The 19642-nt window shown below is 36.9% G+C and overlaps 1 protein-coding gene across 1 annotated transcript in view; it reads right to left on the bottom strand.

Annotated features, from left to right (window-relative positions):
* The window catches only part of ITPR2 (inositol 1,4,5-trisphosphate receptor type 2), a 592637-nt gene that overhangs the window by 103932 nt on the left and 469063 nt on the right, over nucleotides 1-19642 (bottom strand). Inside the window, exons 48-49 of the mRNA XM_052640930.1 lie at nucleotides 18267-18392; nucleotides 8437-8612 (exon numbers count right to left, since the gene is read on the bottom strand). Of these exons, the coding sequence (XP_052496890.1) occupies nucleotides 8437-8612; nucleotides 18267-18392 (302 nt within the window). The remainder of the gene's footprint in view (nucleotides 1-8436; nucleotides 8613-18266; nucleotides 18393-19642) is intronic.

Genomic DNA, 19642 nt, shown 5'->3' with positions numbered 1-19642 from the left:
AGAGTGACTAAGAGACCCAGCTCTGCAATCAAGACAGACCTGAATTTAAATCCTAGCTATCCCACTACTATTATATGATCCAGGCCATGCAACCGTAGGCCTTGGTTGTTTCTTCTCAAAAATTAGAATAAAGGAATTCCCACCTCAGAGAACTCTTCAAAGAATTAAGTAATTCATAACGCATATGAAGTCCTTAGTAAAATGACTCTTGAAATATTACTTATTATATCTTCCATATTAAAAGTAATACATGCAATGTTTTAATCATACTGTAAATGAAACAGAAAAATACATTTTCAGAAAGCAACCAGAGATTTGTCCTGGATTTTTTTTATCCTGGATTTTCTCCACTGAATATTATTTTAAACAAGCAAGCAATGAAAAATTATTTTTTAAAATTTACTCTGCATTCATAAAAAAATAGATTTATCTACTTATATTAAAATAAGTATAATACTTGCATGTATCTTCTAAGCTGTATGTATGGTAATTATTCAGTAAGCATTTTGGAGTATTTATTATGCTTTGTATCATGTAGAATATTTAATATTTAAATTAAAACTACACTTAAAATTGCCTTCTGTGGCATAATTTTAGAATACAGAAATTTATACTGAGGTTTGGGGCAATAACAATGACCCATGCAATGATTTCCAAAGAACACGGCTATCATAAACTTAGTGCCATCTCTTTGGTTCTAGAATCACTGCATTATTTATCAATGGAAAGACTAATTTTTCCATTTAGTTACCAAGGAAAGAATTACAGGTTTCAAAATTTCAGTTAGTTCTTTCAGATCATTTCCTGAGTCCTTAAAAATTTTCTAACGGCACCATATTTGTCTTTATGTGTCCAGACCTAACTTAGGGCAGACAGCTTGCTCTCGGCAACATCATACATTTCTCAATGTATATGAAAGAAACTGTCTTATGGAATGATTTTTAATAACATAAGAAGGAGAATAAATAACATTTTGGACAGAAGTAAAATTTGAGAAGTTGAAAAACCTTCCCTTCAACTTTCTGAAGTCCAAATCAATACAGATAAAATGAGAAAAGGCTTATCACTGCACCTTGTGAAGTTAACCAAACCAAATCAACAGCATGGCAAGTAAAAGTTTCAAACCTTTTCTAAGTTTGCTCCATGTTAATTAAATATCCTCTCAACAATCACCTTTATAAATTTCATCATCTTGGTAACAACCTGAATAGTGTCAAATGAAGTTTTACTTTACTGGTGTTACATCATCATATCTTGACATTACTATTAAATATAGCTACAGTATTAATAGATGTCTTTATGCTTACTATCCAAGAGCAAGTTTAATTCATTCACCCAAATCGTTAATATGAAACAGAAATAAGAAGTTCAATAAAAATGAAATTAAAGATTTAAATTATGACTTTTCAGAAGGATGAATGATAAACTGCATACAAATTATTTATATATTGTGTCTTTAAACTGAGTCATAAAAAGTCAGGCATGAAAACTATGTACACATCCTTTATACTAAGTAAAAGGGATATACTGATTTCAAGTTCTCAAAAAGAGCAATATATTTCACTTCTCAAATGATGCGAAAGCAAGGACACACTTCTGCCTGAAAGGGCCTCTGCCATTATTGCATGAAAAATAAAGATTAGCCTTATTGGTTTCAAGTTAATTCTTCTGAACTTTGACCTAAAGTTTGATGTTGATGGACATGCTCCTGTTCTCTTGATGGAATTGATACTGGTAGTGACAGCCACCTATTTCTGCACAGAATAGAAACAAGGAATTTGAGGTCTTTTTAAGAGTTCATATCATGAAGAAATAAGTGCAAGTATAAATGATTTGGGTAGGAAAGAACTTGAACACTGGTTTTTCTTGCCCATGACCTTGAAATTTGTGAACTAATCTTACTGAGCATTAGTCATGAAAGCTGGGAATATTCACGAAAATAAAGAAGTTATGGAAACATTCTCCTTCTTCATGTCATTACTTATTGGACACTGTCTAACCAGTCCTTCATTTGTGAATACCATTATGTAGGCAATCATTGCTTCTATGGCAGGGGTCCATGTGGGCAACAATAAATGGGGAGTGTGGGAACTGGGCAAGGTGGTTAACAGGCCATCCTCAGAAAAACAAACATTGTATATTAACATATATACGTGGAATCTAGAAGAACGGTATAGATGATCTTATTTGCAAAACAGAAACACAGATATAGTGAACAAACATATGAACACCAAGGAGGGAAAGGGGAGTGGGATGAATTGGGAGACTGGGACTGACAGGTATACACTACTGACACTATGCATAAAACATAACTCATGAGGACCTACTGTAGAGCTCAATCTTCAGTGAACTAAATGGGAAGGAAATACAAAAAAGAGGGCATACATGTGAACACATAGCTGATTCACTTTGCATACAGCAGAAACTAATACAACTCTGCAAAGCAACTATACGCCAATAAAAATTAATTTTAAAAAGGTCATCCTCTTCTGAACTGCTGTTGAAAGGACCTTTCAGTCAGCATACAAACACCAACATAAATGATCATAACTATCCCATGTATTTTTTTGTTCTCTGTGCTTCAAAGCTGCCCTTGATATATTGGGTTGACTAAAAAGTTTTGTTTGGGTTTTCCTGTAAGGTCTTACGGAAAAACCCAAACAAACTTTTTAGCTAACCCAACAGTTTTCATTGGAAGGACTGATGCTGAAGCTGAAGCTCCAGTAATTTGGCCACCTGAAGTGAAGAGCTGATTCACTGGAAAAGACCCTGATGCTGGGAAAGATTGAGGGCAGGAGAAGGGGGTGACAGAGGATGAGATGGTTGGATGTCATCATTAACTCAATGGACATGAGTTTGAACAAACTCCAGGAGATAGTGAATGACAGGGAAGCCTAGCGTGCTGCAGCCTATGGGGTCACAAAGAGTCAGACACAACTTAGTGACTGAATAACAACAACAATATTTTTAATTAAGAATATGGTAAATTATGTGAAGACTGGGAGGAAAAAGTGGTGGGTGAGAGAAAGAAAGAGTAGAAAGATAAGTTCTCTGTACAGCCTTTTTATTTTTTTTTTATTTTTTTTTTGATTATTTGGAATTTAATAAAAGAGTTTATTTATAGAGTATTTTTCTTTTTTTTTTTATTTTTTCTTTTTTTTAATTTTAAAATCTTTAGTTCTTACATGTGTTCCCAAACATGAACCCCCCTCCCACCTCCCTCCCCATAACATCTCTGTGGGTCATCCCCATGCACCAGCCCCAAGCATGCTGTATCCTGCGTCAGACATAGACTAGCGATTCAATTCTTACATGATAGTATACATGATAGAATGCCATTCTCCCATATCATCCCACCCTCTCCCTCTCCCTCTGAGTCCAAAAGTCCGTTATAGACAGCTGCGTCTTTTTTCCTGTCTTGCATACAGGGTCGTCATTGCCATCTTTCTAAATTCCATATATATGTGTTAGTATACTGTATTGGTGTTTTTCTTTCTGGCTTACTTCACTCTGTATAATCAGCTCCAGTTTCGTCCATCTCATCAGAACTGATTCAAATGAATTCTTTTTAACGGCTGAGTAATACTCCATTGTGTATATGTACCACAGCTTTCTTATCCATTCATCTGCTGATGGACATCTAGGTTGTTTCCATGTCCTGGCTATTATAATCAGTGCTGCGATGAACATTGGGGTACATGTGTCTCTTTCAATTCTGGTTTCCTCGGTGTATATGCCCAGCAGTGGGATTGCTGGGTCATAAGGGAGTTCTATTTGCAATTTTTTAAGGAATCTCCACACTGTTCTCCATAGTGGCTGTACTAGTTTGCATTCCCACCAACAGTGTAGGAGGGTTCCCTTTTCTCCACATCCTCTCCAGCATTTATTGCTTGCAGATTTTTGGATCGCAGCCATTCTGACTGGTGTGAAGTGGTACCTCATTGTGGTTTTGATTTGCATTTCTCTGATAATGAGTGATGTTGAGCATCTTTTCATGTGTTTGTACAGCCTTTTTAAAAGTGGCATACCATCCAAATGATTTATGAATGTCTTCTACAATAGCAAAATTAATGCTCATTTGTTAATTAATGTACACTAAAATAAGTTCATTAATTTTAACTAAGTAAATTAATTATACAGTATAGCAATAGCTTCACAGATACATTACATTTAATTGATATGTCTTTGCAAAACTTTTAACAGCACAGTATAGTGGAAAGACCCTGGCTTAAAAATTGGGCCATCTGGGTTCTAGCCTCTGTCATTAATTACTTTGGTAAATCCTCCTGGTCTCTATAGGATGTGTATATACTCATTTCTAAAATGAAATGACTAGAAGGGAATAAGCCTGAAGGTGCCTCATAGCTCTAGAATTCAAAGGGGTGTTCTTTTAAATTTTGCTATTTTACGTGATCCCAGAAATTTCCAGCTCCCTTATATTACCCTATTTGTTATTTGACTGTGTATTCCTGATCGGTAATCCCACCCCTATCTTACATTGTTCCTATTTATATCCTAGGAATAAATTAAGTTAAAAGAAGATTGGTTTATTGAAAAGCAAAACTAAACTTATTGTCTTGAACTATAGTTTAACTATATTACCATATATTCATCAACCATCAACTTTCTAACTAAAAATGAGATTATCTGATTCAAAAATTTCCATTTCAGTGATGTTACATGGGCAGGATAAGGTTCCCCAGTTATCAAAGCCTAAGGCAAAATTGTTATGTAGTCAAAATCACCCAAGAAAACTTTTAAATTGTCAACAAAACAGTACAGTAAACAAGGGTATAAACAGTAGTGTCTCTTACTAAATTCAACACAGGCTATTAACAGTGTTCTCAAGGCACTGGAGCAGTTTTCTGTCTCTGCAACTGAATATCAGAAGTAGGTGCCGCAGTGAGTATATTGCAAGAAAAACACACAGAGTGTGAGCGTGTGTGTGTGTGTGTGTGAGAGAGAGAGAAACAAAGAGAATAGGAAAGTTTTGACTCAGAAAACATCTTTCACAGATATATACTGTATTATTATTTACTATAAAAATAATCTAAAAAAATATGAATAGTAAGAATTAATGGGATGGTTAAATAAATTATATGATATCCATACAACTGGAAATATTATCATTACTAAAATGAGATTTACAAATAGGTTTAATGGTATGAAAAAATATTAACTGATCCCAAATTGTTAAAAAGTGTTTATATTTGCCAAACTAATGTTAATTTCCAGTACCCATAGCTAAAATTGTAATGCGGAGGGTGGGAAGGAAACTGTATTGGGTTATAAGATAGGCTTTTATAACAGAGAAAAACATTTGAATTTTTTAAGCATCTCAACGATTGAGATAACTAACCCCTGTGACAAGACAAGAGAAGCTATCTGCAAACTAAATAAAACTTCAATTTTTAGAACCTAGTAAAGATGAAGCATCATAATAAGCAGAAACTGATAATATGAAGTACTCAGAACACAGATTGAGGTTTTTCCTCCCACTTGATTCCTTTTCCAAAAAAGGAACTTTCTGTATTTGCTTCAAACTGTGAAAGACACTGAGTCAGAAACAAACAAGTTCCTGCGAACCAAAACACAAACACTTTAAGGATGATGACAGCAACGTTCTACAATTAAATCCTACTTCACATATTAGGTACCTAGTAAACACGAGCCTTCATTGCTGTTTTATCGTTATTACTGCTGCTGTTCTTTTTTAAATCTTCACACTAATCTCCCGAACTGATCTTCTCAACAACCCATTTTACTGATGAAAAGAATGAAATTCTGAGGCATGCTATTTGTCTAAGGTCTGAAATTCTGATTCTCACTAAGTCTTGACTCTCAGGTAGACATTTTTTTCCTGTTTCTGATACCTATAACTTTTAGTAATTATAGTTCCACTTGTTGTACAATGCAATGTTTTAAGTGCAAATTAAGTTACTAAATATGTTAAAATCTAAGGTACAAACACAACTGATTTGTTTTCTTTTTCCCCCTACCTCCTAGGAAATGGTAAACCATAGATAGTTCTATAACGATCCTGTACGTTAAATGTTAAGATAAATGACACTCACTAAAACATTTCTATTTAACTGTATAATATCAAAACTATAGATAAAAACTCTATCAATATTTATCATATCAGAATTACAATTATTCCATTTAATTTGTCCCAAACGAAAGCTGATTACTTCTTTTTCAGTCAACATGCTCTAGATAGGCAGATAATAATGCATTATTTAGGGGTTGTGCAAATAAGTGTTTTATGCTCTGAACATTTTAGAGTACCAACAGACTGACAAAGTTAATAAGAAAGTTTTATCTCCAGGTAGATTTCTTCTCATGAAGAAATTAAAGTATAAAACTTGTCAGTCAAACAAATACTCATTTCTTATGGTGGAACTATTTTCACCAAACTAGGCAGAAGTTATCTTTTTATCCTGTCTCCCGAGGGGGAAAATACTCCCAATGTTTTCAGTTTTCCCAATAGACTTTAAAATGTTATTCCTTATTTCTTTATATATTCTTAAAGCTTCTGGATGACAAGAACATAAATCCTCTATTGGAGACCCAATATATGCTGTTATTTTGGGTCTAACTCTGTCTAGCTATTATTTCACTGATCAAATTTGAATTTTCTCACTTGGATTAATGTCTTATTGAGAATCAGCTATTAGTTTATGTATATTATTTGCTTCTTCAAATAATAGGGTTCAATAGTCACTGTATTTTTTAAAGAAAAAAATAATAAGCTGGAAGTAGTAATAGGCTTAGAAAAAATCAGACAAAGCCATGAAGATTCCTTAACTCACTTGCTGGTAATATTGCAAAATTAGCTTATTTCCAAAGCACAAAAAGTACAAGTTCAGTTCATGTAAACCATTTTTGAATATTTAAGTGCTAGGTATTAAAGTAAAATGGGGCAAGTATTGAGGTGGACAGGATTATATCTACGAATGTGACAAACTCTGCCCTCAAGAAACTTATAGAAAAATATATTTGGTACTTAACAGAATTTTTACTGATAAACTATTTGTATGTATAGTATACTTCACTTTATTCACAATAATTGTGGAATAATTGGTAACATGGTGACCTGAATGTTCTGGTTTAACATATATAAACATATAAAGGTATCTGTCATATCAGTTCAGTTCAGTTCAGTCACTCTGCCCTGTCTGACTCTTTGAGACCCCAACGGAATGTAGCATGCCAGGTCAGACAGATAAGTACATCTGTCATATATGTGAATATATATATGTATCCACCACATATATATGTATGTACATATCTGTCATATATCATGTTCAATTTTTGAATGATTATAATAGAGATCGGAAACATAGATTTGGCCATACTAGCTCAGCTTTATAATTCTCAAAACTTCAGTTGATTATTTCATTTATTCATTTTCAATATATATTTGCCACATTTTTATGGTGAGGCACTGTAAATGTGTAAGAATACAAAGATAATCTTTCACTCATTCATCTACTTGTTCATTACTTAAATTACCTAAGAAACATTTGTTGAGTATGAATCATGTTCCAGACTTTGAATGATTACTCATTCTTCTTAAGAACTTATGTAGAAAGGGAGATACCAGATACAGATACACAGATACCAGAATATAGGACATTATGTTAGAAACCCAGAGAAAAGAAAAGAAAGTACTTAGGTATGCAGTGGACATATTAGCAAGATTTATTTGCCTACATGCAACTTGTTCTTTCATCAACTTGGTGATTTATTGTTTCTTAATATCCCTTTTCATCTGTACCATACGGAAAGTTGTTTAGTCCCTTTAAAATTTTATCACTTGGGCAAAATTACTGCTATCTGCAATAGTAGTCTGGCTTACTTATCTTAAACTTACCTAGTTAAGGTTGTGAAATGTGCTCCCTTGTTCTAATATTTTAAAATTCAGTGAAAAAAACCTTAATCTCATCTATGCCTTTCACAAGTTAATAGGTGTTGTTCACATTTTAAAAAGCCCAATTTCATATTTTCTGTTATAGCAATCCTTTTCCTTTGGTCATTTTATAAAAGATACTCACTTCTAAAATTCTATTGAATATAATTTAATCTTTCTTGGATGATTTAGAAGTTACTTTAGAATGTTAACAGTGGCTCAGAGTCATTTTTGTCAATAGCTGCCCATATAGGATGCCAAAGGCATTAAAATTGGATTGGGTTAAATTGAGTGCAGAATTGGGTCATGGCCCAGATGCTACCATCCTAAATATATAAAATTTTCACTTGTCATTTTTTCTTTCTCTAAAAAAGTCAATGAAGAAGGTACACATTAAACTCAATTTAATTTGGATTTACAATAAATTAGAATTTATTTACAGATTTAAAGCATAAAGCTACATTTTTATATTTAGTACACTTTTAATTAATCTAAAACAGTACAAAACTAAATAAAGTACTTACATTTGCTGCACCAAGAAGTATTAACGTAGGCCCAAGACCTATTGTATATATTGATCTCAGCATTATTGACACAAGAAATGGCCGAATACCCACAGGCTTGGAGAAGAAAAACAGCATAGATGTGCAGATTGCCACTGCTATCCAAAGTAGAATTGAGAACAACGGTGAAAGAGTACCTGTAAAATGTGGAAGGAGTTTATTTTTACTAAGAACAAAACTGGAAAATGTTAAATCATTTGCCACTCTATTTTATATATATGAAACTCCAATACTTTGGCCACCTGATGTGAAGAACTGACTCATTGGAAAAGACCCTGATGCTGGGAAAGATTGAAGGCAGGAGGAGAAGGGGACAACAGAGGATAAGATGGTTGGATGGCATCACCAACTCAATGGACACGAGTTTGAGCAAGCTCCAAGAGTTGGTGATGGATAGGGAAGCTTGGTGTGCTTCAGTCCACAGAGTCACAAAGAGTCAGACATGACTGAGAGACAGAACTGAACTGATTTCATATAACAGAGCAAGACAAGTTGTAAGATACTGAATTTCAAAGTAACCCACTCTACATTCAGAAAAGTAAGATCATGGCATCCGGTCCCATCACTTCATGGCAAATAGATGGGGAAACAGTGGAAACAGTGACAGACTATTTTTGGGCTCCACAATCACTGTAGATGGTGACTGCAGCCATGAAATTAAAAGATCCTGCTCCTTGGAAGAAAAGCTATGACCAACCTAGACAGCATATTAAAGAGAAGAGACATTACTTCTGCAACAAAGGTCCGTCTAGTCAAAGCTATGGTTTTCCAGTAGTCATGTATGGGTGTGAGAGTTGGACTATAAAGAAAGCTGAGCACTGAAGAATTGATGCTTTTGAACTGTGGTTTTGAAGAACACTCTTCAGAGTCCTTTGGACTACAAGGAGATTCAACCAGTCCATCCTAAAGGAAATCAGTCCTGAATATTCACTGGAAGGACGGATGCTGAAGCTGAAGCTCCAATACTTTGGCTACCTGATGTGAAGAACTGACTCATTGGAAAAGACCCTGATGCTGGGAAGGATTGAAGGAGGGAAGAGAAGGGGACAACAGAGGATGAGATGGTTGGATAGCATCACCAACGCGATGGGCATGAGTTTGAGTAGGCTCCGGGAGTTGGTGATGGACAGGGAAGCCTGGCGTGCTGCAGTCCATGGGTTGCAAAGAATTGGACACAACTGAGTGACTGAACTGAACACACTGTATATTTAGAGATGTCTTTGTATATATTATTCGTTATTTCTTGTACTCGGACACTCAGTGGTGTCTGACTCTTCATGATCTTATAGAATGTAGCCCCCTCATCCCCAGCTCCTCTGTTCATGGGATTTTCCAGGCAAGAATACTGGAGCAGATTGCCATTTCCTCCTCCAGGGGATCTTCTGGACCTAGGGATCAAACCACCATCTCTTAAGTCTCCTGAGTTGGCAGCTGGATTCTTTACCACTAGCACCACCTACATTTCCAGAAAGCTTGTGATGAATCCCAGGCTGCTTAAATACTCACTCGTCAATGCTCCTTACATTAGTTCTGAAACTTGTGTGTCTTTCTTTCCAATGGGAGTCATGCTAGATGCTTTGGATAGGGGTTTCTCATTTAATGAATCTTAATTCAAAATGAATGACTAATGACCATCAACTATTCAGCTAAACCAAATGGAACCCGGCACTGAATGCATACCTTGTCCTGTTTTATTATAATTAAGGTTTTATATTATATTAAAGAATTCAGAATGCACACTCTACTTTTTAATGAAAGAGACCTAAGCTTTAACTGTTAAAACACACAAGTGCGTTTATGTGTTTGAATACATAGGTATATGTGTGTGTTTCTCAACTTCTAAAAATAATGTTTGGCTATTTACTTCATCAGAAAACAAAAGCTCCAAATGTTTCAAAACTAAACTCCATTGCAACAACAGTTTCTTTAGAAATGGCCCCAGAAGGGGTTTATAAATACATTTCTTTTTTTATAAAGGACAATTTATTGATATTTGCACTGACATGTGTATTCAAGGAATCCCCCTCTGAAGGTCAAGTGATGCTATATTTGCAGAAGTAAATTAAGGGGGAACACTCTTGGGCTGATTAGACCTCAAACGTGTATTCAGGCTGTTGAAGTCAGAGGGGAGACGACAAAACAGGGATTTTCCACTAGTTTTCCACTAGTAAGATTTTCTTACTAGTTCAGGTAAGTCAGGAATCAGGCACTGAACTCATATCTTGTCCTGTTAAATTATTATCAAGTTCTTATGGTGGCTTAGGGGTAAAGAATCTGCCTGCCAATGCAGGAGACATGGGTTCAAGTCCTGATCCAGGAAGATCCCACGTGCCTCTGAGCTACTAAGCCCTTGGGCCACAGCTGTTGAGTCTGTGCTCTAGAGTCTGGGAGTCCAAGTGCTGCACCTACTGAAGGCCTCTTTGCAACCTGTGTGCTCTGCAACAACAGAAGCCACCACAATGAGAAGCTCTCTCACTGCAATGAAGAGCAGCCCCTGCTCGCCACAACTGGATAAAGCCTGCGAGCAGCAATGGGGGCCCAGCCCAGCCAAAAATAAAGCTTAAAAAGTGTTTTTAAGTTATAGATTCAGAATGTAAAATATCCATTCTTTAAGGAAACACACCTAAACTTTCACTGTTAAAACACACAAGTGTATTTATATATATGTGTGTGTGAAAGTAAAAGTGTTAGTTGCTTAGTGGTGTCCAACTCTTTGCAACCCCATGGACCCACCAGGCTCCTCTGTCCATGGAATTCTCCAGACAAGAATACTGAAGTGGGTAGCTATTCCTTCCTCTGGGGGATCTTCCTGACCCAGGGATCGAACCCAAGTCTCTTCCATCTCCTGCGTTGGCAGGCAGGTTCTTTACCACTAGTGCCACCGGGGAAGCACCAATTATTTGTTGATTATAAATAGAAACATAACCTGTGAGCTCGTTTTGAGTAAGTCCATCTCTAGTTATAAATTTCCCAAGTTGTGGAGCTTCACTCTTAGGTTTAGTAAAACTGCCAACATCTTTGCACACTTAACTCTCATCCAATCACTAGATTCTTCAGTATAATTCATAAGCAATGTCTTGGTGTGACATTCTTATTTTAAAAGTCTCAACTTTGGCACTGCTAGTCACACTGTACATTGTCACTAATGCCTGATAAGCTAACCACAACCTGACCACCCTTTCTCAGACAGTATCTGGCTTACTGATATTTCCTCTTGATCCAATGAGAAATTATAACCATGAACTTAAAACTGGACATTTGATCCCTTTGTAGAGAGAACTCAAACAGTGTCTAGCTTAGTACCCTGCACATAGTTTAATGTTAAATATGTATTTGTGAAGAGTAAATAAATTTAAAAGTTACTTAAATGGCTATTTATACTATTGTCAATTGACAACAATTTGTAATTATATTTTGTAAGAATGATCATATTGGTTTTTAGCTGAAGATTTGATCTTCAACTAGAAAAATAAACTGAAATCCTCTGACAAACTTTAGAAGACAGTAGACTGTCAAAGCCGTTTTTTAGCCATTAACGGTGGAAAGAGGGGACTGTCTTCTTGATACCTGTATTAATTTTCTATAATGATCATGCATTCTTTTATAATAGAAAAAAATTTAAGAATTCACTCTATACATTTTAAAATATTAGAGTATAGCACTTGTCCGTAATAAAAGAAAATTCAAATAGAAACACTGGAGACTTCAATTCTACTCTCCTATGTACTTCACACTGACTTGTTTTATTTATTTATTTTATTTTTTTAAGTTTACTTATAGCAGGGGTTCCCAACCCCTGGGCCCCAAACCAGTACTGAGCAAGTGAAGCTTCATCTGTGTTTACAGCCACTCTCCATAGCTCACATGCCATGGTCTAGGGAAAAAGTGTCTTCTATGAAACTGGTCCCTGGTGCTAAAAAGGTTGTGTGTGCATGCTAAGTTGCTTCAGTCATGTCCAACTCTTTGCAACCCCAAGGTCTGTAGCCCACTAGGTTCCTCTGTCCATGGGATTCTCCAGGCAGGAATACTGGGGTAGGTTGCCATGCCTTCCTCCAGGGAATCTTCCCAACTTAGGAATCAAGCTATTTCTCCTGAATTACAGGAAGATTCCTTACCCATGAGGCACCAGGGAAGCCAAATGGTCGGGTACTGCTAACTTATAAAACATGCTGCATCTTACTCCCCTCTCTCCACTCCTCGGCCTCCAGCAGAGACTTGTAAGGACTTCCTATTCCCCCCTTCTCAATCTCGCTAACGCAAATTAGATAAATCTATGGGTGTTCTTTACTATTGTGTCTCACTCCTTTCTTCATCCTTTAACTAGACTATAAGCTCCTTGAGGACAAGGTCAGTTTTCCCAGTGTTTGTATCTCTAGGGTCGAGCACAGTGTCTGGCATCCAGCCACACTCTATCAGTGGTTGCTATTAAGGTGAATGAATTAAAATCACCTTGAAGATTTATTTCCTTTAACACAAAGCACTTGAGGGAAAAAGAATGACATCCCAAATTTGAACACAGTATTTTTAAAAAATCACATGCTAAATGGATATGCTGCTGCTAAGTCTCTTCAGTCGTGTCCGACTCTGTGTAACCCCACAGACGGCAGCCCACAAGGCTTCCTGTCCCTGGCATTCTCCAGGCAAGAACACAGGAGTGGGTTGCCATTTCCTTCTCCAAGGCATGAAAATGAAAAGTGAAAGTGAAGTCGCTAAGTCATGTCCGACTCCTAGCGCCCCCATGGACTGCAGCCTACCAGGCTCCTCTGTCCATGGGATTTGCCAGGCAAGAGTACTGGAGTGAGTTGCCATTGCCTTCTCCAGCTAAATGGATATAAGAAGGCACAATTCTCTGCTAACCCCTCTGCCTTCGCCAAACTGGGCAGGGATCGTTGGCATGGCAATGCTCAACTTCTGAGTGGACATCTTGGAGATTCCCTAGCATCAATAGCTGTGGCTTCAGCCACAACCAGCATGACCTCATTACCTAACTTTGGCACAAGTTTCATTTTTAGAGAAGCATATGTTAAGCATATACATTAATCAACCAAACAAGGAAACCCACACCAAAATCTACAGCACACCAACAGGCCCTGGATTCTTGAAGAAATTCAAAGAAAGCTCTGCAAAGCCTGACTATGGAAAGAGATTATTTGCAGTAGGCATTGGGAGGGTGGACGTCTGACAAGCTGGTACTCTGAGAATCACCTTCCATTAAGTATCTCCCTTTTATTATCGTATGCTACTACCCTGGTTGAAGGCAGACTCTGTTCTCTCAGTTAATATTATAACGTAAGCATGAACCAGATATCTGGACACAAGTGATTTCCACAAGCTCACTGTATGTTCAGGCTAGAAAATACCCTTGGAGACAGCATACACAGCCCATTCCCCCTGCTGCCAGCCTCTCCGTCCTCACCTGACACGTTAGCCAAAGTGACTCCGGAGCAGCTTGTATTAGGATCCGGGGTTGGAAAAGGTGGCCCGTTTGGACCACAGGTCTTTTTTTCTGGGTCAAGATTCACCAGGTGATTTTGTGATCAACTTCTGCCCAGAATCTAGGAACCTCAGAGCTGGATGGAATCCTCATATTTACTTATTTTTTCTAACTTTTAATTGTAGAACTCTTTCTGACTAATGTTACAGTTGCAAATATAATACAAAATTCTCATTGACTCTTTACTTGGCTTCCCCAAATATCGACACCTTACATAATCACACAACAATGATCAATGTCCAGAAACTAATACATTAATAGAGTCGGACCATAAAGAAGGCTGAGCACCACAGAACTGATGCTTTCAAATTGTGGTGCTGGAGAAGACTGTTGAGAGTCCCTGGACTGCAAGGAGAATCAAATCTGTCAATCCAAAGGAAATCAACCCTGAATATTCATTGGAAGGACTGATGCTGAAGCTGAAGCTCCAATACTTTGGCTACTTGATGTGAAGAGCTGACTCATGGAAAAGACTCTGATGTTGGAAAAGATTGAAAACAACAAGAGAAGGGGACAGCAGAGGACGGGATGGTTAGATACCATTACTGACTCTATAGACATGAATTTGAATAAACTCCAGGAGATAGTGGAGGACAAAGGAGCCTGGCGTGCTGCAGTCCATGGAGTCGCAAAGAGCTGGACACTTAGTGACTGAACAACAATCACTTTAATCTACAGACCTTTAATCAAAGTTCATGAACTGCACAAATAACGTCTTCTTTTCTGAACCAGGATCACACATCACATTTAGCTGTCATGTCTCTTAGTCTCTTTTAATTCCTCAGCACTCCTTGGACTTCACAAGCTTCAAGAGTACTGGCCAATTATTTTGTAGAATATTTCTCATTCTGCATTTGTCTGAAATTTCCTCACTTTATGCATTTTTGTCAAAAGATGCCATATCCTTGTCAGCACATCATGTCAAGAGGCACCTGATGTTGCTGTGTCTCTTCGCTGGTGACATTAACATTGATCACATAATTAAAGTGATTTCTGCACTTTAAAGTCACTCTCTTTCATAATAAAGTATATTATGGGGAAATACTTTGACTACATCAATATCCTGTTTCTCATTATACTTTCTGATCTAACACTTCTCTGTTAATTTTAGCATCCACTGATGATTATTACTATTATATGGTATTTGCCAAACAGCAACATTCTATTTCTATTACTCTTTCTACACTGATTAACAGGAATACTATTGTAAGGAAGAGCTTTCTCCTCTACCAGTATGGATTCCCGGATTCTTATTTTATTCTGTGGGTTATTATGTATTACTGTAACTATTTTTATCTCAAAATTTCCACAGGCTTGGCCACTGGGAGACCTTTCAAGTTGAATCCTGTGCTCTCTGACACATTCCCATCATTTTTTGTAGCACTTTTTGGAAGGAATCTTAATGATCAACTAATTCATCTTTAAATCATCTCAAAGTGTCCCAGTCAAGGTGTCATCCAGTCTACGCTTGACAAAATCCAGTGTTAGAAACTTGCATGCCCACCACCTTCTCCAGCCAGTTCTGATGGCCAAGTACAGTAATCAGTCTTAACTTTGCTTTTTCAGCCTTCTCAGCTATGTATAGCATGTAACTGAAGGTTAGAGGCTCAGCTAGTCCTGATCAAAACTGCAACCTTATTCATGGAGCTATAATTAAATAACTCATCTAGAACTGTAATCAGATTACCCAAATATAACCTTGGGGTTCCATACTGCCAAAATGGCAGCTCATGCTTTCCTTTCCCCCTTAGTGCCATACCCACACCCAGATACTTAAGAGTGAGCCTCCACCTTGATCATTGCTGTTCACCTCTATGCAGTCCTATCCGAAGAGTAAAGTGCACACCTGCACCTGATGAGGATACACCTTGTCTTCCTGCCTGGTCTTACTTCTTTCTGAGGCTGGAGCCTCATTCCCTGTTTTACCATATATGTGGTTTCAAGCTCTTGTTCAAGGACCAGTTGTATTAGTAACACCTTGGGAAACTTGTTAAAAAATATGTATTTCCAGATTTCCGAATTACTGGTCAAATCTTCCAAAGCCTCAAGTTCTTCATCCAGAAGGATGAAGTACTTACTTTATAGAATTGTCAGGAAGATTACATGGAATTATGTATGCAACATGCTTAGCCCTTTGCCTGATCCAATCTAAACAGTAAACAATAACAGCTGCTATTATCATCATTAGCAATACTATTACAACTGTTATTAGTCAGGCAAATATGAAAAAAATGTATCAGACGCTTTACTTTCTCCTCAACGAGTAAAGAGTAGATGTTCAGAGGGGTACCCGTGCCTGTCACCATTATATTTAACGTATAATAGGTGGCAGCACAGGCTATATACTTTGGCTCTGGTGGTCTTGTAAGGTATATCATGGCATAGAACTTAGGGACGATGATGCCCCTGTATAAAGGGGCACCTGTTATTGACACGCTTCTAACCTAATCATCCTGCAGGAAAGTCTGAGAGCACAAACAAATGCTTTAACCGTCTAGTCTTAGATCTGCCATTCTCTGGGCTTCCATCTCTTTATGTGTCAATGATGATTTGATATTAGATGATTTCCAGAACTGCTTCTATATCTAAGACTTTATGCTCTACTTACCGGGATGCTACAATCTAGTTAGCATTCCGTGTGCAGATGATACTAATTTATCACTTCAGGCTGGACTGCTCTCCTTACGAAAGTTATGTTCTTTTGTGCCAAGAGGGCTATCATCACTAAATGAGACTAAACACAGTGAAGAGCGCTGTTTCCACTTCCTGCTGTATTTGTAACTTCCCCACAATGGATGGCCAAATATTTGCTATGTTTTCATTGCTATTTAACTCACACATCTACTCCCTTGTCAAATATCCTTTTATTAGCACTGGCGTACCTTCTAAAAAAAACAAACCTTTCTATAACTACTCAGATTATACCCAAAGGCTAGAACTTTGCTATCTGCCATCTGCAACAGACCTTAGAAATAGCAAATTACTTCTGCACTCCCATTTCCCTTCCTGCTCACGCCCCTTCCTACTCAGATCTAAAATAGGTTTAAATAGCTCTTGCTCTTTTCGTCGTACCCTCATTTCCACTGAGCTTCCCTTTGTAGTGCTAATATTCACCTTGTAACAACAACAGCTAAGCTTTATCAAATGATTAGTAGTAGTAGTGTTAATTGCTCAGTCGTGTCTGACTCTTTGTGACCCCACGGACTACAGGCCACCAGGCTCCTCTGTCCATGAAATTCTCCAGGCAAGAATACTGGAGTAGGGTTGCCATTTCCTTCTCCAGGGGATCTCCCAAACACAACTGAACCTGTGTTTCCTGCATTACAGGCAGATTCTTTACTGTCTGAGCCACCAGGGAAGCCCAGATAAAATATAAGTGCTATGTAAATAGCTGAAGATGAGTGGCAAATTCAAGTTTTATTTTTTGGGTATCATATGATTACTAGTTGCTATTTTTAATGCTTTACCTACAACATCTCATTAAATTCTCACATAATCCTATAAACGGATGAGATACAAAAGCATCTTGTGGTTATTATTTGCTGGTATCTCTCATCCTGTCCTCTGAGCCATTCTTTCAATACCCATTCCAAAGTTATCTACCTGATTGTATCCCAACCAGGATACAGATTGTGACATATTCTCCCACGTTCTTTTGCCAGGTTTAAAGAAAACTTAATTTCCACAGCCTTTAGTGTATCTCTCCTACTATTTCCTGTTTCACTTAACATGGGATCATTTTTCTTGTCTTTGCTTTTGCAAAACCTCATGTATCAGCAGTTTGATAATATTAGCTTCATGGTCAATATCCTTTGTGCTCTATTATTATAATCTGCCTTATGCTGTACATTTAAAATTATTTTTCAAATTATCTGCATGCTTATTGTAGAATCCTTAGACAATACCAAAAGCAAAGAAAAGAGAGTAAAATAGAGATTCTACTGCTTAAGATAATCACAATCAACATTTTGGCATACATCTCTCACTTTCCCATGTATTTATAAGATTTAGATGATACATAAAATGCTTTTGCTCACAAAGTAAGGTAGAAATATTTTTCTTGCCTTATTTATCAATATAGCTCTTCTGTATATGAATTTCTTGAAAAATATTTATATTGACCATCATTTTCTGCCTATTCTACTTACGATCATTCTGTTTCCAGTGAATAAAGACAAGCTATTTAACAAGAATGAAATTGTTGTAACTGGGGAGATCTAAATAGTTAAGGCATGCATCAAAAGTATTGTTTTTAGACTCTAACATACTTATCATTTAAAGACAGACAAGCACTTACCTTCATCTCCATCGTCCCCAAATGGGTAGAAGAGGGCCACAGCTAAGTTGATGAACACAGCCAGGTTGAAGGAGATGCTCCCCCAAAGAGAAATATGCCTTGAGAACCAGAACAGGGCAGGATTACCTGGTGAGAAAGAGGCATGGTGGGACAGAAAAGAAAATGAATTTTGATTTCAATACCAGAGCCCTACTGAAATAACATCTTCCTAAATGCATTTTTGAAAACTACTATAAAAGCATATATAAACAAACATTTAATGCAACTTATTTTAGAATATTTATCATCAATACCATAAAGGAGTTTTCCATTTGATTCCTTCTTTTCTTTAGCCAGTTTACACCTAAGCTATTGTAGAAGGGTGAGTAATTCTGCAACTGCTAATTCTGGTCAGAAAAGATGACTCTGGGTTAATTCTCTTTAATATATCCCTAGAGCAGGTTGGGGGAAGGCAGTTTAGCAGTCACCTGGGGCCCCTTTTAATGGAATGGTATACACTGCTGTGTAATTTAGTAATATCAATTAATTGGTCTTAATATCAATTAATTGGTCTCACTCCCCTGTCTTAAAGTAAAATAAAACCCTCACCCTTTGCACAGATGTATCTCTGGTGAGAGTTTCAAATCACAGTCCCAGTTACCTGAAACTCTGAAACTTAATAGCATGGCATAGCACTGCTTACTGGGAACTAGTGATTTATAATATTACCTAAGTTTTAAACCTTTATGCTTCCCAAGAAGTTGTTGGGTTTGCAACAGCAAAAGTGAAAGATACAACAAAAACTACCAATAAGTGGGAGAGGTTTTGCTGAATATTTTCAGAAGTGGGATTCTGTATCTGTCACCAGAAATGAATTGATAGATGCATCTACTGAATAAAATTTACATAAGCCAAAATTCAGTTTCTTTCACCTCTCCTAAAAAACTGAACAGACACGTCATGCATACAAGTTTGTCACGCAACATATTCAGGTCTTGTCCACTGTCTAACTCTTAATAGTTTAACATTAGATTTAAAATATTAAGAGTCAGTTGAGGGGAAAAGCCATCTAAATTTTCAAATAGAAATTTTAAGCTTTTCAAAGTATGTTCTAAGAATTCCAATCTCAAATCTGCTGCTTACTTATAAACTACACTTCCCTTCAGTACATCTTGTTTTCTTTCTCTTGGAATAGAGCATTCCAACACCGGAGTAGGCTATGATTAGCTACGGCATTTAGTTGACTAATGTGTCATAAATTGTAAGCATTTGCATTTTCATCATTCCTGAATTAGGAGTCCTCATTTTAAAAAGCAGAATATTAAGACAAAATTAGAAGATGTTGATACATACATTTGTAACAACAAATTCATCAAATGAATTAGATTCTGTCTAAA

This window comes from Budorcas taxicolor, chromosome 5, assembly GCF_023091745.1.
Source record: "Budorcas taxicolor isolate Tak-1 chromosome 5, Takin1.1, whole genome shotgun sequence".
Taxonomy (NCBI): Eukaryota; Metazoa; Chordata; class Mammalia; order Artiodactyla; family Bovidae; genus Budorcas; species Budorcas taxicolor.
Note: the sequence above shows the minus strand (reverse complement) of the source record. Positions and strands in the feature narration are given on the sequence as shown.